This window comes from Gopherus evgoodei, chromosome 4 (assembly GCF_007399415.2).
Source record: "Gopherus evgoodei ecotype Sinaloan lineage chromosome 4, rGopEvg1_v1.p, whole genome shotgun sequence".
NCBI lineage: Eukaryota > Metazoa > Chordata > Testudines > Testudinidae > Gopherus > Gopherus evgoodei.
Genome location: NC_044325.1, coordinates 137,480,695 through 137,504,162, shown reverse-complemented (window position 1 = coordinate 137,504,162; position 23,468 = coordinate 137,480,695). Strand labels below are relative to the sequence as shown.

The following is a 23,468-nucleotide window of genomic DNA, read 5'->3' as shown; positions in this document are numbered from 1 at the left end:
AACCTTCAAATCCCAGCAACCTATCACAGTGGCCTAAAATGGCTGTTTCTATTTTCCAGCGTGCAGCTGGCCCCCTGCTCACATCTCCTCAGCCAGCAGAGGGTGACATGAGCTCCCAATACAACTCTGAGCCTTTTGTGCGCAAAGCTGTTACACGTACACTGTGCGAAACATGCCTTCGGTATTGCCCAGTTCCAGCCACCCCAATGTCCTGCCAATCCATCCCCCTACCCAGGCGTGTTACCATGTCCTTAAACACACCTGCTGCCTCAGAGAGACAGACACGGGGCAGAGGACTTCCTTCAGTGTCTTGCTCTGGGGAGTGGAGATCTGCCCAGCACTGAAGGCCCACAGGGCAGAAGCCCTGGGCTGCTGCTGTCCCGGCTCCGGGGTCTGACACGGGTCTTATTTTCTCGCCCTGCAGGGTGCAAGAGCTGAAGCTGGAGGAGAAGCAGTGCCAGCTGGACCAGGAACTGCGGCGATACATGAACATGGAAGGTAAGAGGGAGCACGCCCCTCATGGCCTTGCAGCTTCCTTTTGCTGCCGGGCTGGTCACATGCACAGGCGCCTGGGGGGACGGAGGCAACCTGCAGCACGGCCCCTCCCTGCCCCGCCAGTTGAAATGGGAAGGTGGCACAAGCAATTGGAATGACTGTACATTATTCTGGGCATCCTCCGCAGTCTGTCTCTCCGTGCACTAATGCTTTATGGCTCTGAGTGGCTCTCTGCAGTGCGAACCTTTCCCGCGTTACAGATGGAGGCTCCAGCCAACATTCTGTGCCAGCACCGGTCACTAATTTGGGGGGCTTCAGATTCCCCACCCGCCCAGCAAGGCACTGGGCATCTATTGAACTCCCTAGGAGCAGGGAGCACTCAGCAACCCTGCAGGGATCAGACCCCAGCATGCTTTGGGAATTGTGGGCCTGATTTACCCACTGTCAGCAGTGCCAAGAGCTTCCTCACCCTCCTGCTGAGCTCTAGGGGTGCTGGGCGGGCACAGGCTACTTACCTATATTACGCCTGCTATTGACGTGCTGCTTCGGGATTATCTGGAGGAGTCTGTCCTCCCACGGGGCGGTCTGGTGACCTCTTGTCCTTCAGGGAGATCGGCGTTCTGCACCCGTGGATGGACTGAAGCTGTCTCCTCTCTGCCCCAGAAGGGGAGTGGGGGGGCAGAAATGTGATTTTACAGCCAGGGGAAACTGAGGTGACTTTCACGTAGCCAGAAGTAGAACCCAGGCGGCCAGTCTCTGATCACTGCTTCCCTTGTCCTCATTGGGAAGCAGGAGACTCCTAATCTCCAAGTTGATTCACTTTTCTGGAGCAGTGCGGATGAGCAGGGCAGTTCCACGCCATTCAGCCTGAATATGTATCCTGCCCCCCCTCTGGTCCAGTGTCGCTGCAGGGATGGAGGCATTTATACTAATGGGGGTGTCTCTGTAGAGGGACCGGCCTGGCACCCTGGGGCGGGAGAACCGAGCTCTAACGCTGCTAGCATGCTGTGCCAGGCGCTGGCTGCGGCAGGGCTCTAGGAACTCACTCCCTGCTCTGTTCTTGCAGAGACGCTGAAAATGCCCCAGGACAGGCTGGCGGAGAAGGAGATCCTGGCCCAGCTGGTGGAGGTGGTGAACCAGCGAAATGCCCTGATCCATGTGCTGGAGGAGAAGCGCCTTAGCGAGCTGAGTGAGGATCTCCCAGGGACAGCGCAAGGGTGGGCAGGCTGATGAGCTGCCAGCCTGCTCCCTGCTACGGACCCAGCAGGGACTGTTCCCCTACATCAGCCTGGCTCCTCGTTCTGCTAGGACACAACTGCCTGTGTCACCGACGGCCCATGAGACACTGCGGGCCTCTCCCCAGCAGCGTGAGAGCTGCCGGCACGGTCAGGTCACCCTGGGAGAGGTAAGGGAGCACGTACCGAGGCAGCGTGCGCCTGACACTGAAGTTACTGCCAAAGCCTCAATGAAGGGGATGAATCTGCTGTCTGGAGCACCAGGCTCCTCTTTCGCCTGCTCTGGCTGAATGGCAGGACCAGCCCAGTTCTTGGAACGGGGGTTTTTGTTCATGGGGCTGGGCCCCAACCCACCAGGCAGGCTTAGCAGTTTCCTCTCTTGTTTTAGTGCTTGAGCGCCGCTCCCCGGAGCGAGGGGGAGCGGATTGGGCTGTGTGGCAGCATTTGACTTCAGTAGAGAACAAGGCCGACACCGAGCTTGTAACATGTTAGAAACGCACCAGGCAGCTGTAGCATTAAGCCCGTGTTGCCAGGTGGGGGTAGAGCGTCGAGTGTTCTCACCCCTTAGCCCAGGGGTGGCCAGCCTGGGGCTCCGGAGCCACGTGGCTCCTTGTACAGGCACCGACTCCGTGGCTGGAGCTACAGGTGCCAACTTTCCAGTGTGCTGGGAGTGCTCTCTGCTCAACCCCTGGCCCTGCCCCCACTTCCCGCCCCCTCCCCTGAGCCTGCTGTGCCCTCGCTCCTCCCTCCCAGAGCCTCCTGCGTGCCACAAAACAGCTTATCGAGGTGCCGGGAGGGAGAGGGAGGTGCTGATCGGTGTGGCTGCCGACGTATTACGGTGGCTCTTCGGCAATGTACGTTGGTAAATTCTGGTTCCTCCTCAGGCTCAGGGTGGTCACTCCTGCCTTAGCTGATGGATACACGAGACTCCCCGGCAAGGTTTACTCCAGCTGCCTTGCAGTGTGGATGTTTAAGCCAAGTTAACTAACCCCTTTTCCCCCAGTGAAGATACAGCCTTGGCCTTAATGCTAAATGGGCACGATTCAGTTATTCAGGGCATGAGCTCTCAGGTTCCTTTTAAGCCTCAGGGAGTTGCTGGATTCCTTTCAGATCAGTCCTGTTAGAAACTGGTCTTAGTGTGTCCCCCAAATGTTTCCTTCTGCAACTCAGACACGGGGGCCTAGCCAGTGCCAGAGAACTAATCAAACAGCTACAGCCTGCAGTATCTGGCCAACAGTGCCTAAGCTAAGCTCCACTACCGTCACGGGGCACAGCGCCTCCTGCTGGTCCCCCTCATCACAGATTCCTGTAACTTCTCCTCTCTGATGTCGTATGCAGTGTTGTGGTAGCTATGTCGGTTCCTGGGTACTAGAGAGACAAGGTGGGTGAACTCTGTAAGCTCAATAACTTGTCACTCCCTCGCAGCAGTTGGTCCAATAAAAGATTTTACCTCACCCGCCTTGTCCCTCCTCTCTGTCAGCAGATGTCTTCAGTGTCCATGGAAACTGGTGGGACTTACTAATGCTCAGTGCAATCTCCGGGAGTCTAACAGGATCCAGCCAAAGCCAGTGAAAAAGACTAAGGAGCAGGAATTGAAGAGTAGGCGGAGAATGGCTGGGTTTTGTCACTGGGTGTGTCAGCTGGACACATGGGGTTAGTTTCCATCTACCTAGCTCCACTAGCAGGGAAGCGGTGGCTGCATGGACTAGCCACTCCAGTGCACACTCTGGGCGGGGTGGTATAGCCTGTGCTGCTCCTATGGTTGGGAGCTAGCTAGATCAATGCTAATGCCAGTATATCTACATACCCTGAGCTGGGGGGACAGGCCTTGTAACTCCAACTCCTTACGGCTTTGCCTTAGGTCAGGAGTCTGCAACCTTTCCTTCCTGGGTAATGACTCGGGTTTCACTGCTCCGGTATCTGAACTAGCTGGATTAAAGCTAGCTCCTGTATGTCTACACACGCACCTTCAGTCACGGCGGGACAAGTCTAACTGTATTACCAACAGGCCTGTCCTATCCCCGTGTGCGTCGAGGGGAACAGCAGTCTGTGTTCTTTCCTATGAAGATGTCCCTTCGAGAGATCTCCCGTAACTAACACCCCACCTCCTGTTAGCAGTGTTACAAGCACTCAGTCTCTTAAAGGAGTGAATACAAACATCTGTTCAGAAAGTTTATTTAACTCTAAAAGGCAGCAATAGAAAACCTGCTGTAATCAGTAAGATACCAAATGCTCAGTAATGCCGCTTGTTTAAAAATCAAGTTAACCATAAAAAGGTCTGTGGAGCAATCCAGTGCAAAAGAAACCCCCTGCTCTCCAGAGTAGCTGCTGCCAGCTGGTAGTGCCATCCACTGAGTGCCCAGGAACCTCTTGATCCCCTCACCCCCCTCCCAACCCCACCACTGTCCTACATGGAGCTGAGCTTGTCCTGCAGCGCCTGGAGCGCCAGCCTCATCTGCTCCTCCGTCCCCTGCAGCATCTTCACCTCGATGGTGTGAAAGACGTACACCACCATCGAGAGCAGCAGCACCACCGTAGCCAGCAAACTCAGCAGGGAGAAGGACAACTTGGGGAAGGGCTGGGGGGAGTCCCAGCCCACCAGGGAGCTCAGGCCCATGGCCGCCTGCAGGAGCAGCAGGAGCAGGGCCAGGATGGCCATGCGGCCATTGGAGTAGCGCTGGCGCTCGGCGGTGTGCAGACCCACCCGCACCTCTGTCCGGGCCTCATTCACCACGTCCACCAGCTCCGGCTCTGCAAGAGAAAACGGGGGCTTAGCCACCGCGTGGGACGGCTCCTCCCAGCCAGCCAGGCTGCCTCAGATACAGCCCCAGCCTCCCCGGGGCTCACGGTGTCTTACCCACCAGAGAGATGCACTGTGCCGATAAGGCAATCAGTGGGACTGCTAAGGCCTTGTCTATGCAGCGTGGGGGGGTTAATTTGCATTGAGTTTTTGCACACTAACTGGTGCCTGCTGTCAATGTGGTACCCAGTGTAAGCCATTTTCTGCTTCAGGACAGAGCAAGTGTGGGGCATTCTGGGCAGGTATCCCACAGTGCTTTGCTTCACTGCTAGGCTCTATGCATTCTCGGTCTTTTTCTTGCCACGTGATGTGAGATCCCTAGCGCCAGCTGGACGGAAACGATCGGGCTCTGGGATCAAACCCAGCTGTTCCCTTGATTGCTCTCTTGGGGTTTGCAAACGGCCTGCAAGGTCCATCTGCTACCGTGGCCTCGTTCCTGCAGAGCCTGGAAGAAGGAGCCCAGAAGTGGCTGCGGTCAGAGGCCCACCTAATGCCTTGGCAGGCTGACCCAGCTGGCAGAGCTCTCTCAAGATCCCAGTGCTCCAGGCCCTGGGCTGCCCTCTCTGAGCCAGCTGCGCCCCCGTTGGCGAGGTCTGAGCAGCCCAGGCACTCACCGATTGCGCTGCTCGAGCCCTTGGCCTCCTCTCGTGGCTTCACGCACAGCGTAGCCATGACAGCTTCGTGGTCCGAGTAGGGAATGCTCTTTCCGGGGGCGGTGCCCGTAGTGGTCACGAGGCTGTCACACTTCACTGCAAAGTGAGACAGTCCCTAGGGGAAGAGAAGATGGTGGGCGATGGGGTCCGGGGGCCATTCTCCCCACGGCCCCTCCTCAGCCTGTCATGGGACGTGGCCCACTTGGTGAAAGTGAAGTGTGCTGCTCCGTGGCCTAGAGACTGAAGTGGAAGCTAGGAGGCCGAGTGCCCTGCTCTAACCACACAGAAACATCTCGAGATGGGGAGTTTTTACTGGCAATATTTCCCCACTGTCCAGAAGGCTGACAGAGCTGAGCTCCACCCTCAAGTTACAGACCGAGCAGGGCAGCAATGTCGCCCAAGGCCATACAGCGAGCAAGTGGCAGGAGCTGGGGTTATAACTAAGGCCTTCCTGTGTCCCAGGCCTGCGTTCAGTCCACGGTGCCCACCTGCTCAGATGTGAAAAGCAGGAAGACTTCCACAGTGCAAGGGCTATGGATTTTGGCTAAGGGACTTCAAAACCAGCAAGATCTACTATATAATATGGGAGGCAGTGCTGCCTAATGGACAGAGCACTGGACTAGGTCTCAGGAGACTGAGGGGTCTATTCCCAACTCTGCCCTTGGCCTGCTCAGTGACCTCGGGCAAATCATCACCCCATGCCTCAGTTTCCCCATCTGTAAAATGGGGCTAATGCTATTGACCTCATTGGTAAAAGTGCTTTGAGGTCTATGGATGAAAAACGCTGTGCATAAGACCTTGGTGGCAGTAACAGCGTAACAACACTGTGCTCTACCAATGCAAAGCAGCATTTGAGCCCAACAGTCCCTGATGCAAGGGTACGTAACAGGCACAGACCTGCTCTGGAAAGGCTGCTGTCTCTGGAGCTGAGGGCTGAAGCAGCCAGGACAACAGCCTGAAGAACAGAGTGTGAGTGTGGGATGGACCAGACCCAGACAGGCCGCTTCTGCCTCTCCGGTCTGGCTCGCAGTGCTGGGAGGCAGGAGGCAATGCAGCCTGCTGGGCAGTTCCCGGCACCAGGATGCAGCCCAGGGCCCTGTTCCCAGCTCTGCCCTGGACGCAACCTGTGACCTTGGGCAGGTCACCTCCCGTCTCCGCCCCATGTACCTTGTAGAGAATGTAGTCGATGCGGATTCCCAGCGGGAAGGGCTGCAGTTCCTCCTTGTTGATGAAACAGTTGGTTGGGACCAGGGTGCAGCCGTCCTCACAGCCCTGGGAGCCAACGCAAGGTCAGTTGGTGCCCCTCCTGACGGACCAGACCCTGCCCTTCTCCCAGAGTGGGTGGGGAGCAGAGCCAGCGGCCCGCTGAGGGGCAGGGGCTCTGGACTCTTACAGGGACTGCAGCCTGGCTGGTGGCTGGGAGGGGAGGTGGAGGGGCTGGGGGACAGCAGGCCAGGGAGGGAGCTTGGGGGCACTCAGGGTGCAAAGGAGGGTCAGCAGGTGGGAGGGGAGCCCAGTTTCTGGGTTTACCTGCTGCAGGTATTTACTGTCTGTGCCCCCTGCCACGCCAGCCAGTCCTGCATGCTCGCCCATCTCCCTCGCAGCAGCTCCTCCCTGCCCAGGCCCTACAGGGAAGTCCTTACCTCGAACCTCTCTGTGTCGGGGAAGGAGTCCCGCAGCCCTGTCCAGCCTCGCAGCAGCCGGATCCCCACGTCCCCAGGGTGCATGTTCAAATCCCCACCGAGCAGCACCACGTCTGCTCCCTTTGAGGTGTGCCTGAGGGGACGGGACAGAGTCACTCGGCATGGCCAGAGAGCGAGCTAGCCCCCCCGTCATGCTCCCTATGGCACCCCCTGCTGAGAAAGCCAGGGACTAGAGTAGCTGGGGGCTTCTTCCACAGCTGATGCACCCACAGCGTTTTCTACAGCACCCCCTGCGGGGATTGGCCAAGTCTGGAGCAGTTCCGAGCTCCCCTGCTAAAGCCCCTTTGTTCCCTAGATGAGACGAGACACCGGGGTACAAACAAGGTCCCATTGGCGATAAGCCCGCGGGGGGCGTCTCTGCTTTACTCACTGTATGAACTGAGCCAACTCCCAGGCCTGCACCACTCGATGGGGGAGGTAAGCGTCCTTGTCCCGGCAGTACTCCGCATGTAGCTGGGGAAAGGGAGGACATAGGCAATGAGTCCAGGCGCTCGGGGACAGACACTGGGAACCTAGCTCTCATCCGCCCTATACCAATGCCCGGTGTGCTCCATGCTCCATGCAGTCTGGCTTTAGATATCTCCAGGCAAGGAGATGAGGCAAGAGGCACTGGATGGAGAAGGAGAGAAGGCTTTTCACCTCCAGGGCTGAATCCAGCCCTGCTGGGTAATGACCGGATATTGCTGGTTAGTGCATCGCACAGGCTCCCATCACATCTGGCACTAACGGAGCCCCTCTCGCTGGCAGTCTTTTGTTTCCAAGATCTGTGCCAGCAGGGGATGTCCGGAGCATCCAGACTTCTTTCCTGTCCCATGTCAGAACAGCAATGTTGCTGTGCGGGAGGGGTGAATGTCCGGGGGAGGGGAAGGGACTGATGGTCTAAGGGGGCTCAGCTGGGGCTAGTGGGGTGAAATTGAGCAAAAGGCAATCAGGAATCCTTTCCTGCTGGTGGAACGGTCTTCCAGGGGAAACAGTGAGAGACCCCATGGCTTGAGACATCTCAAACTAGACTGCACGCTGTTCTTCCAGTGACTCCCAGTCTGTTAGATCCTTGGCCCCCACCCCCACCTTCCCCGCAGTGATACTCACGTGGGTCACGTACACGTGGAAGATAATCCCACAGATCTTGATGACGAGGAGCCCCACGGCCTTGCCGCAGAACCAGTCCCCGTGCTGGAGCTGCCGGGACAGGAGAGGAGAGAGAGAAGGCTGGTTACAATCTGAGCGTCGCTGCAAAGGGCCCGCCCCCCGCCTGTGACTTGGCTGTTAGCAGCCCCCGTGGCGTTCGGCCCCCTGCACTCACCATGTAAGGGTAGCCGTTCAGGGAGTACTGGTACAGGAAGGTGTCCAGGATTGGGTATCTGGAGAACACGCAGAGCCCACTGCCAATCACCCCACTACGAAAGAGAAACTAAGTCACCATCTTCAGCCAGAGCAGCACCGCCTTGTCACTCTGCTCTGCCCTTGGGGGCTACTAGGTGGCATTACTGAGCAAAACTCCTGGAGGAAAGGAGTGGGGGGGGGTCTAGTAGTTACCGCAGGGGCGAGGTGTCAGGACTCCTGGGTTCTATTCCTGGCTTTGGGAGGGGAGTGGGGCTGGGATTATACAGCAGTGGAGTGGGGGTCAGCAGTCTCCCAGACAGATTTAAGAAGGGGTCTTATTAATGAGTTAGGGTAAGCGATGGGCTAGAAAAATGTCGTTGCTATCACATGTGATGCATGTATCTGCTGGGTAGCACCAAGGTGGATACAGATTCTGGAGTGGTACAGTTTTTCTATAGCACGTAAATGTTTAAACGTTGTAGGGCATTGAGGCTGAACAAAAACCCATCAAATCCCCAAAAGGGGCATAACTCGAAGAAACAGTCTTAAATTTGACCAAAATTGGCAGAAAACGTCTACGTACAATTGATCATGCAACTCTGTATGCAAAATAGTGCTGTCTGGGAAATATTTAGCACCAGGTGATATATTTGATGCATGTTCCTGTACTTTTTTTGCGTGTGGTTAAAGCAGTAGTCTGTAGTCACGCGACAGCATGAGCCTGTTTGCACCATGTAATGCGTCTAAATATTTGTCAGTATTCGTGGAAAGGACTGACTGGAGAAAAGTTTTTGTCGCTGTTTTATAGTTTATGCATATTGGCTGCCGTCCAATGCTTGCTGCACATGCTACTGATGTTAATGCAGCGTACACCTCAATGAAATACTTTCTGGGTATGTTCTCCACTCTAGGCCAGGTCTAGACTTATGATGAAGCAACCTCCTGCAAAGCACAGTTGATTAAATGGAGGACTCAAAGGGAATTTGACAATGGCTGCCTTGAGATGGAAGACATGTATCGTGCAATGAATGTCATGGGTGATGTGGGCAGTGTGATGCAGGAAAGTGGGTTTGAAGACATCCTTGTGGAAGCCATCATCTATGCTGCATCAATCATCTGCCATGCTCTAAGAGGGATGGCATATAACCCTGGCGTTAGAATCCACAAATTTATGAATGAGGCTACACATCACTGGAAGTGGATGGCACCTGGCGATCCCATGAACAACGTTCTTCCAGAAGAGGAGACAAGCTCCATCTTGGAGAAAGCTTGAGCACGCATTGAAGCGTTTGAAGATGTGGAGCCAGCACACGGAGAAAACGGCATGGAAGCACAGAATGCTCTGGCAGAGCACCCAGTCGCTCCACCAGCTCATGGATACATGTTATCCAAGGAAAAAACTGTTCAGAGACTGTCAGGACCTCAGCTGGTTCTGAGCACAGTCACCTAGCAACCTAATGAGCTTGGCTGGGCCCAATAAACCCTTACTAAGTGACTGTGCTCTCTGATTGGACAGAAGGAACAACAGGTTCCCTATTTAAGCCTGGCAGACACTGCAGCACAGCAGACGAGCTTCTTGTTCAGCCCTTGCTTCATCTCATGCCTGTTCTACTTCAGCCCTTGTCCCTGCCTTTCTCTGACTCCTAACTCTGACCACGGGCTTGTCTCCTGATCATGCCTCCAGTCTGCCCGACCCCTAGGCCAGCCTTCTACTTCGACCACCGAGTCACAGCACCTACTCTGCAGCATGTCTGCTCTGGGAGAACTATGTCACGGGATTCTCCCAACTGCTGGTGGATTATGTAGCAGCAAAGAGAGATGATAACACGTCCACGGAGCTTGAGACATTGGCAGAGATGATTCTACTTGACTTCCAGTGTGGTCATGTGAATGAGGCAAGATAGGGTTGTATAAAGGTAACAGAAGACAGACTTGTGGAGGATGAGAAGCCAGATATGTATCATGTCCCAGTTGATAGGGAACACAGTACTGGACTGCCAGACCCTTCAGTGGTGTATGGCATGACATGGCCGTCAAGCAATCTCTCAGCAAGGACTGTAGGAAGCATCAGCATCTTTGCCCAAAGGATAAGGCTCTGACCCAGTATTACCTGACTATGCATTTTAAGGCAGCTGTAGCAGTGATGATAAACAAAGGTGTAGAATGCAGCCTTCAGCAGTAGATCACCACAAAGAAGCCACTACAAAGTGCATGGCTGCTGCTGTCCAAGATAGTATAAAAGTCGTGTCTGAAAGAATGACCCTGAAACAAGCCCAGACAACAGCCAGCCACTTGTGAATGCTGCAACAGCTACTGTGGCCCCCCCTGAAACTGCAGAAAGCTTGTGCATGACCAGAGAGAATGGCACACAAGAAACAAAGCAGTTTAACTAGTAGGCTACAAAGGGGGGAGGTAGGCCTCTTTTGATCCCATAAACAGCATAATTGCAAATCATTTGGTAATCACAGTTGAACAAAAGAAGACGCAGACAGCACAAGCAGTTATTGTTGGTCAGATATCCAGCAAGCTGATAGTTATTGTCCAGTCCAGAGATGCTGATAGCCAGAGTCTGATGAAGTATGAGCTGGCACCTGCCCCACTTTCCCTCTTCAACTTGGGATGGATCTCTGAGAAATACCAAAAGAGCAACATACCCTCTTGGCTGGAGAAAAATCTGTCAATGGTTAAGCCACCTTGTATCACAGGTTGGCTGTACGTTGTGTGACAAGGTACGTCTTTATGGTTGTTCTAAACCTGCTGCCTGTTCATTTCATCGGGTAACCCCTGGTTCTTGTGTTCTGTGAATAGGTAATTTAACACTTCCCTAGTCACCTTCTCCACACCATTCCTCATTTTATAGACCTCTAGCATGTTCCCCCTCAGGTGTCTCTTTTCCAAACTGAACAATCCCAGTCTTTTTAATCTCTCCTCATATGGAAGCTATTCCATACCTTTAATCATTTTTGTTGCTTCTCTCTGTACCTGTTCCATTTCTAACATATCTTTTTGGAGGGGGAGGGGGGCGACCAGAACTGCGTGCAGTATTCAAGGCGTGGTCAGCTGCTGAACAATATCCATGGCTATTGTTGGTGACAATTATGCAAATGAAGAATCAATCAAATTTGGTGAGAGAGCCCACAGGCACAATGTCCAAATGCAAGAAGTTTGGAACCCCACTGTGCTAGCAGCATTACCAAAGCAACGCCTGATAATGATGCTATATTCAAAGACTAAATTGAACTTGAAAATTCGTGAAGTGGGAGCAGAGACAGTCAGCTGGTCATGAAGTGTACCTTGCAGGTGTGTGTCACTGCATCGAAGGAGTAGTGCCTGGTCATTACAGTACTTGAGGCAGATCCCGAGGAAGCGGATTCACAGGTGTTCTTGCACATTGCTCATGCAAAGCAAACACCCAGAGTAAACAGGCTGCTTGGACTCAGATGGGGAAGCTCCGTGCCAAAGATAACGCTCTGTTTGTGGGGCAGTTGGTGTTGGCCCAAAGAAGAGCTTCATTCCCATGCACAGGGAGGCTATGGAGCTGGGAATGGATGTGTGTCTGAGGTGGCCAAACAGTCATGCACTCAGTGGTCGTACCTCTACTTCAGCTATCAGGGGCATGGGAAAAAGAGATGGCTGCAGACAGCAGCTGAGCACCTGAGAAGGAGTTTAGAGCTTTTCTTCCCACTCTGCACAGCAGGAGTGTGGAAGTAGGGGAGCTCCAGAATGGCTCTCGCACACCCATTTGGACACCCCACTCCCCAGGCTCAGGGCGCTGTGTCTATGGCATGCATTGCGCCTGCGTGTTCTCAATTCCCCACTCGAGTCTTGGGGCTGAGGCAGGGGCCTGCACCGCTGGTGTCTATGCTTCATGCCCCACCCTGAGCTCCTGGCATTCACAAAGCATGTCCCGTCTCAGCTCGCTGGGTCTCAGGGAGGTGGCTGCCATATGGACCGAGCATGCCCGCTCCCAGCAGCCCCCTCCTCTGCTCTCTGGGCTCTATGCCTGTCACATGCCTAGGCTCAGCTCCCTTCCAGTCACAGTGCTGTTTGCCTCTAGCATGGACCAAGTCTACCCGCTCTCTGGGGAGGCAACACTCAGCACTGCCCTCCCTCACTTTGAGATGCCTAGAAAATCGGGCACAACGCCCCCCCCCCCCCCCCAAGCCTGAGTTAGGTGGTGAGGCTCCTTCCTCAGTGAACGGGGAGTGACAGGAATTAAAACTGGGCTTGTTGGACTGGTGAATCTGTTCCACTTTAACTAAGTATTATGTAGGCCAATAGATGAGTTAGAATCACTTGTTAGTCCAGTGGAGAGGGATCCCCATGCTGCCTGAGGAGGAGAAGGGCTTTGCTGCTGGTGCTCCCTTGAGCTTGCTGCTGGTCCACTTTATTAACTGGAGGGTCAAGGGTAGCCCCAGGGCTCTGCTATAGCCCAGTGGTTAAGGGGCAGACCTGGGGTGTTAGAGGCCTTGGTTCAATTCTCCCTGTGCTAGGGAGGGCCTGGGGCCTTTCCACTTGAATTAAATATTAGTTGGGCCACAGGGACCCTCCAATGTGAAAAGCTTGCTACAGGCCAGTGCTGAGGGCACTGCCTTGGGGTGCTGGTTCAAGTCCTCTCCCTACCAAAAGCAGAAAGGGATTGGGAGGGGGAGCTCCCTTACTCTTCCCTCTTGAACAGGTTCCACTTTAATTAAGGATAAGTTCTGCAAAGGCTAGCACTAGAATGACTCTACTGGTTTGACACCTGCCTGGAATGTGGGAGAACCAGGTTCATGTTCTCCCTCTGCCTGTTAAGAAGAGACTGAAACAGGGATCTCCTTCCCTCCCAGATGACTGGGCCTCATTCATAAGTTTGTGGATTCTAACACCAGGGTTATATGCTGTCTCTCTTAGAGCACGACTGATGCAGCATAGATGACAGCTTCCACAAGATTTCAGATGGATAATACATTTTAAAAATGCTTAAAATCATAATTCTGTGCAACTGTGAAATTTTAAATCAATCAAAATTGAAAAATATGCTTCACAATAAATATCAGCACTACTGGTCGAAAGGATAAACAAACCAGCGTTGAATATGGCAAATCTAAGTATCCTTTAAGCAGTCTCTTCTGGCAGAGGGAGATGGGACAGTGAGTACAGACACGGGATGGCTTTAAGGCTATTCTATCAACTCTATAAATATTATGGGAGAGTCTCCCAGGGAAAGAGGGATTCACTCATGCAAATCCCCAGGCAGGTAAACAGAAAAGGCTCAGAATCCCACCGCGCCCACCCTGGGAAATTGCACAGACTGGTTGAAGGCAGCGACCAAATAAAGAACTGAGAAGGGCAGAAAGCGGCCAGCCGGACATGGGGAAGGGGGTCACTCTCACTCAGCCCAAGAGGGGATGTGTCGCTGTGCCCAAGAGGCCCAGATCTGGTGGGGAAGGTCTAAGAGACTGTTCCCATCAGGGTGTCCATGTGGAAGGCGGGTGACACTCCATGACAATTGACTAGCCATTTATTCACACCTCAGTTAATCATGTATGAACCCCTTACAAGCATACCTTTAATATCAAGCCTGTCCCAGGCTGTATCTGAGAGGGCAGGAGACATAATGGCTGGGCTAGCACTGGAAGGGATGACCCTGCTTGTCTTTTTCCCTGACAAAGTCCGCTTGAGTGCTCCTGAGAGATGCTGTCTCAGCGAGTCGCTATCTGCTGCCTCCATCCCTTTGTGCCTGCCCATTTATGGTCATGCCACAGCTGCCTCGTGGGTGAGCTCCGCCCAGAGAACACCAAGAAACTAGTGTCACTGTCCCAGGCACTGCAAAGACAGCTGGAAAGCGTCACTGTTCCCTGCTGGGATCTCAGGGGAACCGCAAAGAGCCCCTGACAATCTCCGGAGATAGCTTGTGACATCCAGCCAATACCCTGCCCTCTGGTGATGGGGGTGGGGAGAATGTTCACCAGTCACCACCCTAAGGCTCTGTGTCAGAGGAGCAAAGGCCGCTCACCTGCCGTGGTCCCTGAGGCGGGGACACGACACGTAGCAGCCTGCTAGGGTTCAGTGCTGGCATAACAGCAGCAAACTTTGTTATGATTAAGAGGCAGTGCTTTCTGCTGAGCAAAAGAAAGGGTGTCTCCCACTTCCAGAGAATCTTTCCTCCCAGTATGCTTCACGGACCACTGCATTCATGGGTCACTGAAATGCAGCTATCTCTGGGGTGGAACGTGGCAACTGTTTAACAGTGCACCCCATCAGGTTCATGCAGCAACTGACATCTTACAGTGAGCTGTAGCTCCATAAAGCCAACCTGAACCCAGGCAAACTCCAACTGCTTCCTTCACCCAGAGCTTACACCCGTCGGCATGACCTAGCATTGCCAATCCCACTCCATGAGCTCGGCTTTGAGCTCTTTAAAAATACCTTCCAGATTATTTTTGTCTCCTGGTGTCGTAGCTGCCAGGGCTGTGTTTACAGACTTTCCTCTGCAACCATGAGAGACAGAAACCTCCCATCTTTTCTTTTAAGCTGAGAATCTCAGAGAATCGGGTCAAGGAGCTGGGACTTCAGAAAAACCATCAATGACTGCAAAGCTCCTGATAAGATCCCGCGAGTTTGCAAAATTGAGGGCTACCTGCTGCCAGGGTCCCTCTGATACACTGATAAGCAGCACTCGGGGACTCCAGCAGCTACTCTTACCTTTTGAAGTAGTGAGAGTAGGGGTAGCAGGCAGTCAGCTTCTGTTTCAGCTCACAATAGTCCCTCTCGCTCCACACCTGGAGAAGCAGGAGAGAGGCTGAGAACGGCAGGAACTTGAGTCACGGAAGAGAAGCCAGCCCAGCCCCCCCTGCTTCCATGGCCCTCGCCCTCTCCCTCCTTCACCCCCACTCCAACTCCCAGCCCTCCTCACCTCCCACACCCTGACCTCCCTGAGCCCTCACCTCCTGTAAGAGTGCCAGGTCAAACCCCTCCTGGCGAAGCGTGTCGCCAATCAGCCCAATGCGCTCCTGCCGCAGCTTGCTCAAGTAGCGAATCGCCCTGCGGGGAAGAAAGGAGAGGTTGTGATAAGCATCCTTGACAGAGGCTCACCTCCTCCTCCAACTAGCGCAGCTCAGGCCCCTAGTGCCTTGAGCAGTGACAGGGAAAGGATCTAGGGAGAGGTGCCCATGTGCTGGGAGACCCCTGAATGGCAAGGATCGCCCTCCAAACATGCAGCCGTCTAGAGCCCCAGCTCTGGCCTGCTTGAGGCAGGGATGCAAAAGGGACAGGAAGTTTCCTTCAGCCTCTTGCATGCTCACCTCAGCTTCAAAGCAAGAGAGACTCCTCTAGGGTCAGCCTGCGGGGACAGAGGGGCAAGCAGGTGGTTGCCCTGGGCACCAATTTCCGGCCTACAGGAGGATGCCAAATCGGAGGTTTGGGAGAAGGAGGAGCGCAAGGAGAACCAGGAGCAGCCAGATTTAAAATCAGACCAGACACAGGACTAGGAAGGTAGAGAGGAGAGGTGGAGGGGATTTGAATTCAATAGGGCTTCATGGCCCTGGTCACGTCTAATGCCTATGACTCCACGAAGCCATACACAAAATGAGAGCCCTTGCGGGAGGCCGTGTTTGCAGGCCTAGCCTGACTCCTGCATGGGTCCCGTAAGGTGCTTTGCATGCGTGCTTGGGAATCGGGGGCAGCGTGTACCCAACATACACTAGTGGAGCCAGTTTCCTTGCCCAACCCCAAACCCGCAATGCGCACAGTCTGCCTGCGGGCAAGAGCTGCTGGTGCATGAAACAGGAACAAAAGATTGACTATACCCAGGGAAGGGTTAGCAGGCTGGGCTGAGGAGGCTGGCACAGAGCCAACAGCCGTGCTGAGGTTCCCTGTATGGGGGGAAGAGTGGGGCTTGCTCCAGGAAGGAAGCTCATTGCAAATGGATAGGGGAGGAGGGACCAAAATGGAGATCCCAGAGCTGAGTAACTCCTGACTGCAGGGTGCAGATCAGCAGCTCAGTTGGGAGCGATGGGTTAACTGAGGCCCTGCTTTGCCTCTGGTGACAGATCCCCCCCTCCCCTCAAGACAGGGGCATCCAGCTTTGTGACACTTCACTCACACATCCCGGTGGCCTGGTTGCGAACAACGGGCACCAGGTCCCATTCCCAGGCACCTCCTCCTCGGGGAGCAGAGTGAGATTGAAAAGATCCAGAGAATGGCAGCTGCGGGGCATAGAAGTCTGGAGGGGCTCACGTATGATAAAGGACAATGCTGCCACTGCCAGCATCTCCCACCCCAGGATCTCCATACGCTTTAGCATCTCCCACCCCAGGATCTCCATACGCTTTACAATGGCAGCCCTGCTGGGAGGCGGAGGGATATATATTAGTGTCCCCACTTTACAGGAACTGAGGCACAGAGAGGCATCAAACTAGCAGCTGGGCTCCTGGCTCGCAAGTCCTCTGCTTTAACCCCTAGATGTGCTGAGATAGCTCAGAGGGACCCCCTGGCTGCATGTCATCCCTGTCCTAAGGTATGTCATGCCTCTCCTGGGTGAACCTGCACCCACTGCCCTGGAGAGTCACCCTCCACCAGTCTGCCTTGAACTCTGCTCGTCCAATGGAAGAGCAAACAAACAGCAACTTACCAGCAATTGAGGTTGAAGACGCGCAGCTGCAGTGGTGGATCTGTGTCCATCGCAGCCAGCTGGTGGGTCGCCGAGCCTTCTTGCCGTTCAAGGAGCAAGGGGCGGAAGACGAGGGGAATCCTGCTCTGATGACGAAGCCAGCGAGAAGGGGGTTGGAAGTGGTTTGAATCAGGGTCCCCCCTCAGTCCCAGGCATCTACAGGTTCTCCGTCCCCAAGGCGGAGCTGAGTGAGGAGAGAGGTGTCAGGCTTTGCCAGGTGATAGGGTAACTCAGACGGCTGCATTGACAGGTTAGCTGGAGCAGAAAAGGGGCAACTGCTGGCATTATCTCAATGCAAACACCTGTGCTTCTGTATGCATCTCTCGGCTAACTCCCCCAGGCGGCAGATGGGAGTTGACAGTAGGAGGGAAAGGTGCAGAGCTTAGAGGGGTTCAGGAATTAAAGGGACATGCACAGGTGAGACCGGGCACATTTACACTCGCTAAACGCGCACGGACACGCTGCATGGCTTCTCTTTTTCAAGGATTTCAACTGAAGCAGGTGAAGAGATGAACCCCCACCCCATCTGCGGCTGCTACCTAGACAGCACAGCGGCCGGGCAAGTGCAAGAGAGCCAGGCCCTGAAACCAACTAGGCTCCTAAGTGAAACTGACTGGCCAGGTTTTTCCCTACCAGGCTAACAGAATCAATCATGAGAAGCGTATTGGATTTTTGAAACTCTTCCTGTTTTAATCTTCTCAGAAGCAATTTGTAACGTAAGGGAGGACTTTGGTTTTTCCCCTGACAATGTCAATTTAATTGTAAATGGCACAGATAGGGTACTTCTACACAGTGATACAAGACCCATGGAAAAGTTGCAGCTGGCCCTGGGCAGATGACTTGGGCTTTTAGAGCTAAAAATAGCAGCATAGGGTACGTCTACACAGCTATTAAATACCAGCTGGCCAGGGTCAGGTGGCTTAGCCTTGCCGAGCTTGGGCTGTGGGGCTAAAAACTGCAGTAATATGTTTGGGCTTGGACTGGAGCCCGAGCTCTAGGACCCTGTGAGAGAGGGAGGTCAGGTTTACAAGGTCTTTAGGTGCCTAAAGTTGCAGATAGGCGCCAAAGTCAGCTAATGTTAATTTGTGCCTATTACCTTTCATCTGGGGGACCTGAAAGCGCTGCACAATTCCTCAAAAGCAGCAAAGAATCTTGTGGCACCTTATAGACTAACAGACGTTTTGGAGCATGAGCTTTCGTGGGTGAATACCCACTTCGTCGGATGCAACCGACGAAGTGGGTATTCATCCATGAAAGCTCATGCTCCAAAACGTCTGTTAGTCTATTAGGTGCCACAAGATTCTTTGCTGCTTTTACAGATCCAGATTAACACAGCTACCCCTCTGATACTTGGCACAATTCCTCCTCCTTCCCCATCTACACCTCTGTCACCACCAGGCAGGATTAGCACAACCTGTTCTTTTCAAGGTTCCCCTGGCCTAGCCGTTCCTGCTGAAAGTTTAGCTAGTGCATCACCCAGCGGCCTGCTTGCTTAGGGGAGCAAGGTGGAAGCAGCTCATGACACCTGTGCTCTGCACACCGCTCCGGCACGCAGGTGCCAGTCAGGGCATCAGTTTCAATCTACAAGGCGCTCTGTGGTTTGGAACCTGGCCACAGCCGAGCTATCTCTGCCCCTAAGCCCTACTGCAACTGCAGGCAGTCCCTACACATGAGCTCCCCCAGGCCCAGAACGCTCTCAAATAGATGGTTCTGTGGCACTGAATCCTGCAACCTGCGCCCAAGTTTATTCGCCTTTGGAGCTTATTGCCGGGCTCGTCTTTTCAGACAGCGCTAAGGACTTGCTTTCTTTTCCATTCCCAGTTGCTCCCCAGGTAGGGGGCTGGTTAATTGGGGGAGGCTTAAAATTTCTGCCCATTGAAAGGAAGTGAGACATACCATGAAAATGGGCAAACTATAGATTAGTCAGACAATACACACACGTGTAGGTACAGCATGTGTAAGCGCAAAACCTTACCTTAATACAATGTTGAAATTTGCACATTTAAACAAGGGCCATGCAGGGAATGAAAGAGTTAACATGAGCACAGTCACATTCATTTGGTCAACACTGAACATGCTGCATGAATTAAGGGGGAAACATTAAAAGCCTCAGTATCCATCAAAATGACAAGATACGAACAAGGAGATGGAATTAATGTTCTGAGATCCATACACAGTTTCATTTCCTGAACTGCCGGTGTTTAACTTTGCAAGCTCCACTGTGTATTAACACAGGCATTTGCATGTTTCTTCTTTAGTTGAAAGAAAGAACCAACCCGACATGTGGGACGATGGGGTTGCGTAACTGCGTATTGGTACAATTTCAAGGTTTTAACTCAGTTATCTGCAGACTCTACACTACCCCCCACAGCATTATACAACTGTGCAGTATGCAGGACCCCACTACTTCAACCACAGTAAATACTGTTAATAGTCTAAAGCGGTGTTATAAAACAGGACCTAAACTATTGCAACAAGGGTGTTGCTTTGCAGTGTGAAACAGCTTCTCTGTTCCTCCCCAGAGGTGGCTGCATTTCAGTGTCGGTTTGTGAAGCGCCTTATCTCTCTTTTTACCCACTCACTGCCCCAGAGCATTTTCAGAGCATTCTAAAAAAGAGAATCCTTTGGGCTGGAACTTTCCTAGCACTTGGCCTAAAGGTGACTATTTTCAAAGAAAGTTTGAAGTCCATATGATCTTCAGTAGGCTCGCATGCAAACATGTAACAAACCCATGGCCATTCGGAGCATCATGGTAAGGGATGTCTTCTTTAATGGTGTACCCACATTCAGCGGACACAATGTTCAACATGACATTACCTGTCCACACTGACTGCAAAGTCATGAGTTACACTGTGGTAGTTAACACAACGTAGTTTTCTAGTGTAGACAAGGCCCTAGATGGACATAACTTCCCCTGACCAACAGGACAGGCCCTCACCACTGCAGATAGGAGATTCTCCATTAGCTATAGGCAGTGGAGGCCTGATGACAGGAGTAGTGGGGCAAAAGACATATCTGGCTTAAAGACTAAGCTTGATAAGTTTATGGAGGGGATGGTATGATGAGATAGCCTAATTTTGGCAATTAATCAAAGATCAATTGCCAAATTATCAGCAGGTAAGTATGCTCAGTGGTCTGGGATGTTAGATGGGATGGGATCTGAGTTACTGCAGAGAACTCTTTCCTGGATGTTGGCTGGTGAGTCTTTCCCACATGCTCAGGGTTTAGCTGATCGCCATATTTGGGGTCAGGAAGGAATTTTCCTCCAGGGCAGATTGGCAGAGGCCCTGGAGGTTTCTCGCCTTCCTCTGCAGCATGGGGCACGGGTCACTTGCTAGAGGATTCTCTGCAGCTTGAGGTCTTCAAACCACAATTTGAGGACTTCAATAACTCAGACATAGGTTAGGGGTTTGTTATAGAAGTGGATGGGTGAGATTGTATGGCCTGCACTGTGCAGGAGGTCAGACTAGATCATCATAATGGTCCCTTCTGACCTTAAAGTCTATGAGTCTATGAGACACAGAAGTGATTAGTTCTGACTCCAGCCAGCAGCAGGCAGTGATTGCCCCTACCATTTTGTTACCATAAGAACATAGGAACGGCCCTGCTGGGTCAGACCAATGGTCCATCCAGCCCAGTATCCCGTCTCTGACAGTGGCCAATGCCAGGTGCCCTGGAGGAAATGAACAGAACAGGGAATCATCAAGTGATCCATCCCATTGCTCATTCCCAGCTTCTGGCAAACAGCGGCTAGGGACACCATCCCTGCCCATCCCGGCTAATAGCCATTGATGGACCTATCCTCCATGAACTTATTTAGTTCTTTTTTGAACCCTGTTATAGTCTTGGCCTTCACAACATCCTCTGGCAAAGAGTTCCACAGGCTGACTGTGCGTTGTGTGAAGAAATACTTCCTTTTTTTTTTTTTTTTTAAATTTTATTGTATCTTAGAGCTGGTTGAGTTATCCCTTATGGATACCATTCACTATGAATATAGTCCTGGTTTTGGTCAGTGAATCATTTAACTAACCCAACTCTCTTTTCTTGGACAGCATTTATGAATCACAAGTATTCGTGCTTTGCAAGACACCATTTGTGTTCTGCGATTGGCCATCTAAGTCACAACACATCCTGATTAGATCACAAACATTTTCAATAAGAGCATGCCACTCCATCCAGTATGGATTTTTGGGCAATTTATCCTTTGTGCTAACATGAGCAAAACATTTGAATTAATACCTACTGGTCTTCTGACACTCAAATGATGAATTATAATACGGTGGAACCACAGAGTTACGAACACCTCGGAAATGGAGATTGGCTGTAACGCTGAAATGTCTGTAACTCTGAACAAAACGTGCTGGTTGTTCTTTCAAAAGTTTACAACTGATCATTGACTTATAAAGTTTTCAAATTTTACTACGCAGAAGAAAAATGCTACTTTCCCTTTTTAAAAATAGTTTACGTTTAACACAGTCCTATATTGCATTTGGTGTGTGTGTGTGTGTGTGTGTGTTTCACTGGTCAGTACATAACTCTGGTGTTCGTAACTCTGAGGTTCTGCTATAATCATTATATATATGACAAAAGCAACTTAGTCAAAATCAAGGTCTCAATGTGCTGGGTGTTGTACATACCCCAAATAAGTGATAGTTTACAATCCAAATACCTACACAGCTTACAATCTAAATTCACAAAGGGTGGGAGAAAGGAAGTATCATTATTCCCATTTTACAGAGGCCAACTGAGGCACAGAAAGAATAGTTGACTTGCCCAAGGTCACACAGGATGCGAACTCTAACTTCCTGAATTCCAGTCTGTTGACGTAACCATCCTTTCTCCACATGACTCACGCACTGCACTGAATTAAAATGGGGGCTGTTATTAAAAAGCAAAGATGTGTCTGTGTTCCTATCTGATCAACCATACTATATATTATAAACAACATGAACATATTAAAACAAGACAGCGGGAGATGCCGTGGTTACTGCCCACCTATAACACATAAGGTCATGCAGAGTCATGGACAGGATATGAAATCCAGCTAAAAATTACTTTTTTTTTAAAGTCACGTGAATGCAGTTAACTGTGTGAGCTAGGGAAGTTCAGAGCCACTGTGTAAACACTCAGAATGGAGTGAGCTGGAATTATACGTCTCATCTGTGTAGCATTTGGTGTCTAATGAAGAGTTGAAACAACTACACGTGACATGCTTCCATAAGGACATACAGTAGGTAAAAGGGCTTTGCAGAGATTTATTAAGAATCCACCCCCGTGCGAGGAGCAGGGCTGCTTTAAAGCTGTCACAACATGATCTGTGGAAATACTGCAACTGCCAAAAGTCAGCAGGAGAGGAAGAGTATAAATGTCCCAGGCTCGTCTGCACAGAGGTTGGGTACCAGCGTAAGGGCAAGGGGTGTGATTTCGTGTTTAAAACCAAAAGAGTTCATAAATCAGTCCAAACCCTGGCATGCTTATGGAGGCATAAAGGCACTTGGTACTGGGAAAGCTTACTCCCCGTATGCATGGGAGCGCTTACAAAAGGATATTTATATGCTGCTATAGCTGCATCCACATCAAGGCTCAGTATCCCTTCAACTCCAGCACTTTGATCTGGCAGCTCTAACACACACCGAAACTTCGTTCTTGTTAGCCCCTCACGGAACCGAGTCTCTGACTCCTGGTCTAGCACGTGCAGAACCACCATGGTGCCCGCACTCTGGCACCCTTTGCAATAGCGCTCGGGTTCATTAATATGCAAGTCTCCCGGGGAACGGACGGGTAATTCAACCTGCTGCGCACCTCCCCTCCCCGAGCCTAATAGGGGCGCTGGGCCCCATAGCCGGCCCCTGAGGGTTTTCAGAAGCGGGAGGGGGGAGGCAAGTCACCCCCACCCCCACCCCCCAATAATTAAATCTTTCAGGAGCAGGGACAACACGCCTGGCGGTTTGCAGCGATTTACCATTTGCAAGCGCTAGAGACGCGAAGCGATTAATAAACTCGCTGCACGGGAGGGATCGGGGCGCGGGGGTGGGGGAAGAGAGTAGAGCCCCCCCGGCCCCGGCAGGAGAGAGACGCACTCAGGATAGAGCTTGGCAGCCAGCGGACAAAGGAAGCACCCGCGTCTCCCTGCAGCTGGGCCTGTGGCTGTGCCCTGGCGGGAGCCTGGCACTGCTGCCAAGGGGGTGCCCGCAGCCCCGCCCCGCCGGAAACACATGGGTGCGCCAGTCCCTCCCCCGGGTCGGTGGTAGGGCGGGGGTCTCACCTGCTGCCGGCACGCGCCAGCTTCCCGGGCGGCTGAGCCAGCGGCGAGGCGGGGTGCGCGGGGCATGCTGGAGTTTGGAGTCTTTCCCGGCGGCGGCCGCCTGTTGCTGGGTGGGGCTGTGAGAAGCTACTAATGCCGCGGGGTGGCGTTGCCGGCTGGGCGCGGGAACTACAAGTACCAGGGGGCTGTGCGGCTGCAGGGCGCCTGCTGCTGTATCAGCTGGAAGCGAAGCCGGGGGATGAGGGTGCTGCACAGGGGGATACACATTGTGGGGTGTACATGACTCACTCGGGGGGGTTCCCCCCCAGGCTAGGGGGATTGGAGGGATCGTGTGTGTTTGC

General features: G+C 52.7%; 2 protein-coding genes across 4 annotated transcripts in view; one reads left to right on the top strand and one right to left on the bottom strand.

Moving 5' to 3' along the window:
• The window catches only part of MICAL1 (microtubule associated monooxygenase, calponin and LIM domain containing 1), a 42,658-nt gene extending 40,291 nt beyond the window's left edge, over positions 1-2,367 (top strand). For both annotated transcript variants that reach the window (XM_030561281.1, XM_030561282.1), the window contains exons 24-25: positions 425-498; positions 1,562-2,367. In XM_030561281.1, coding sequence (XP_030417141.1) covers positions 425-498; positions 1,562-1,725 — 238 coding nt within the window. In that variant the 3' untranslated portion in view covers positions 1,726-2,367. The remainder of the gene's footprint in view (positions 1-424; positions 499-1,561) is intronic.
• A 1,521-nt stretch (positions 2,368-3,888) lies between these two features.
• SMPD2 (sphingomyelin phosphodiesterase 2) lies at positions 3,889-23,207 on the bottom strand. Of its 2 annotated transcripts, none has more exons than XM_030561279.1 (11): positions 23,128-23,207; positions 16,824-16,948; positions 15,139-15,235; positions 14,897-14,973; positions 8,190-8,283; positions 7,976-8,065; positions 7,257-7,339; positions 6,827-6,959; positions 6,351-6,455; positions 5,145-5,298; positions 3,889-4,481 (listed from the first exon to the last, which is right to left on the bottom strand). In XM_030561279.1, the coding sequence occupies exons 1-11, from the start codon at positions 23,191-23,193 to the stop codon at positions 4,138-4,140; spliced, it is 1,368 nt and encodes a 455-aa protein (XP_030417139.1). In that variant the 5' UTR covers positions 23,194-23,207; the 3' UTR covers positions 3,889-4,137. The 2 variants fall into 2 exon arrangements, with proteins under 2 accessions (XP_030417139.1, XP_030417140.1); XM_030561280.1 differs by having other exon boundaries at positions 16,824-17,046; positions 23,128-23,199.
• Between the last annotated feature and the right edge of the window lie 261 nt (positions 23,208-23,468).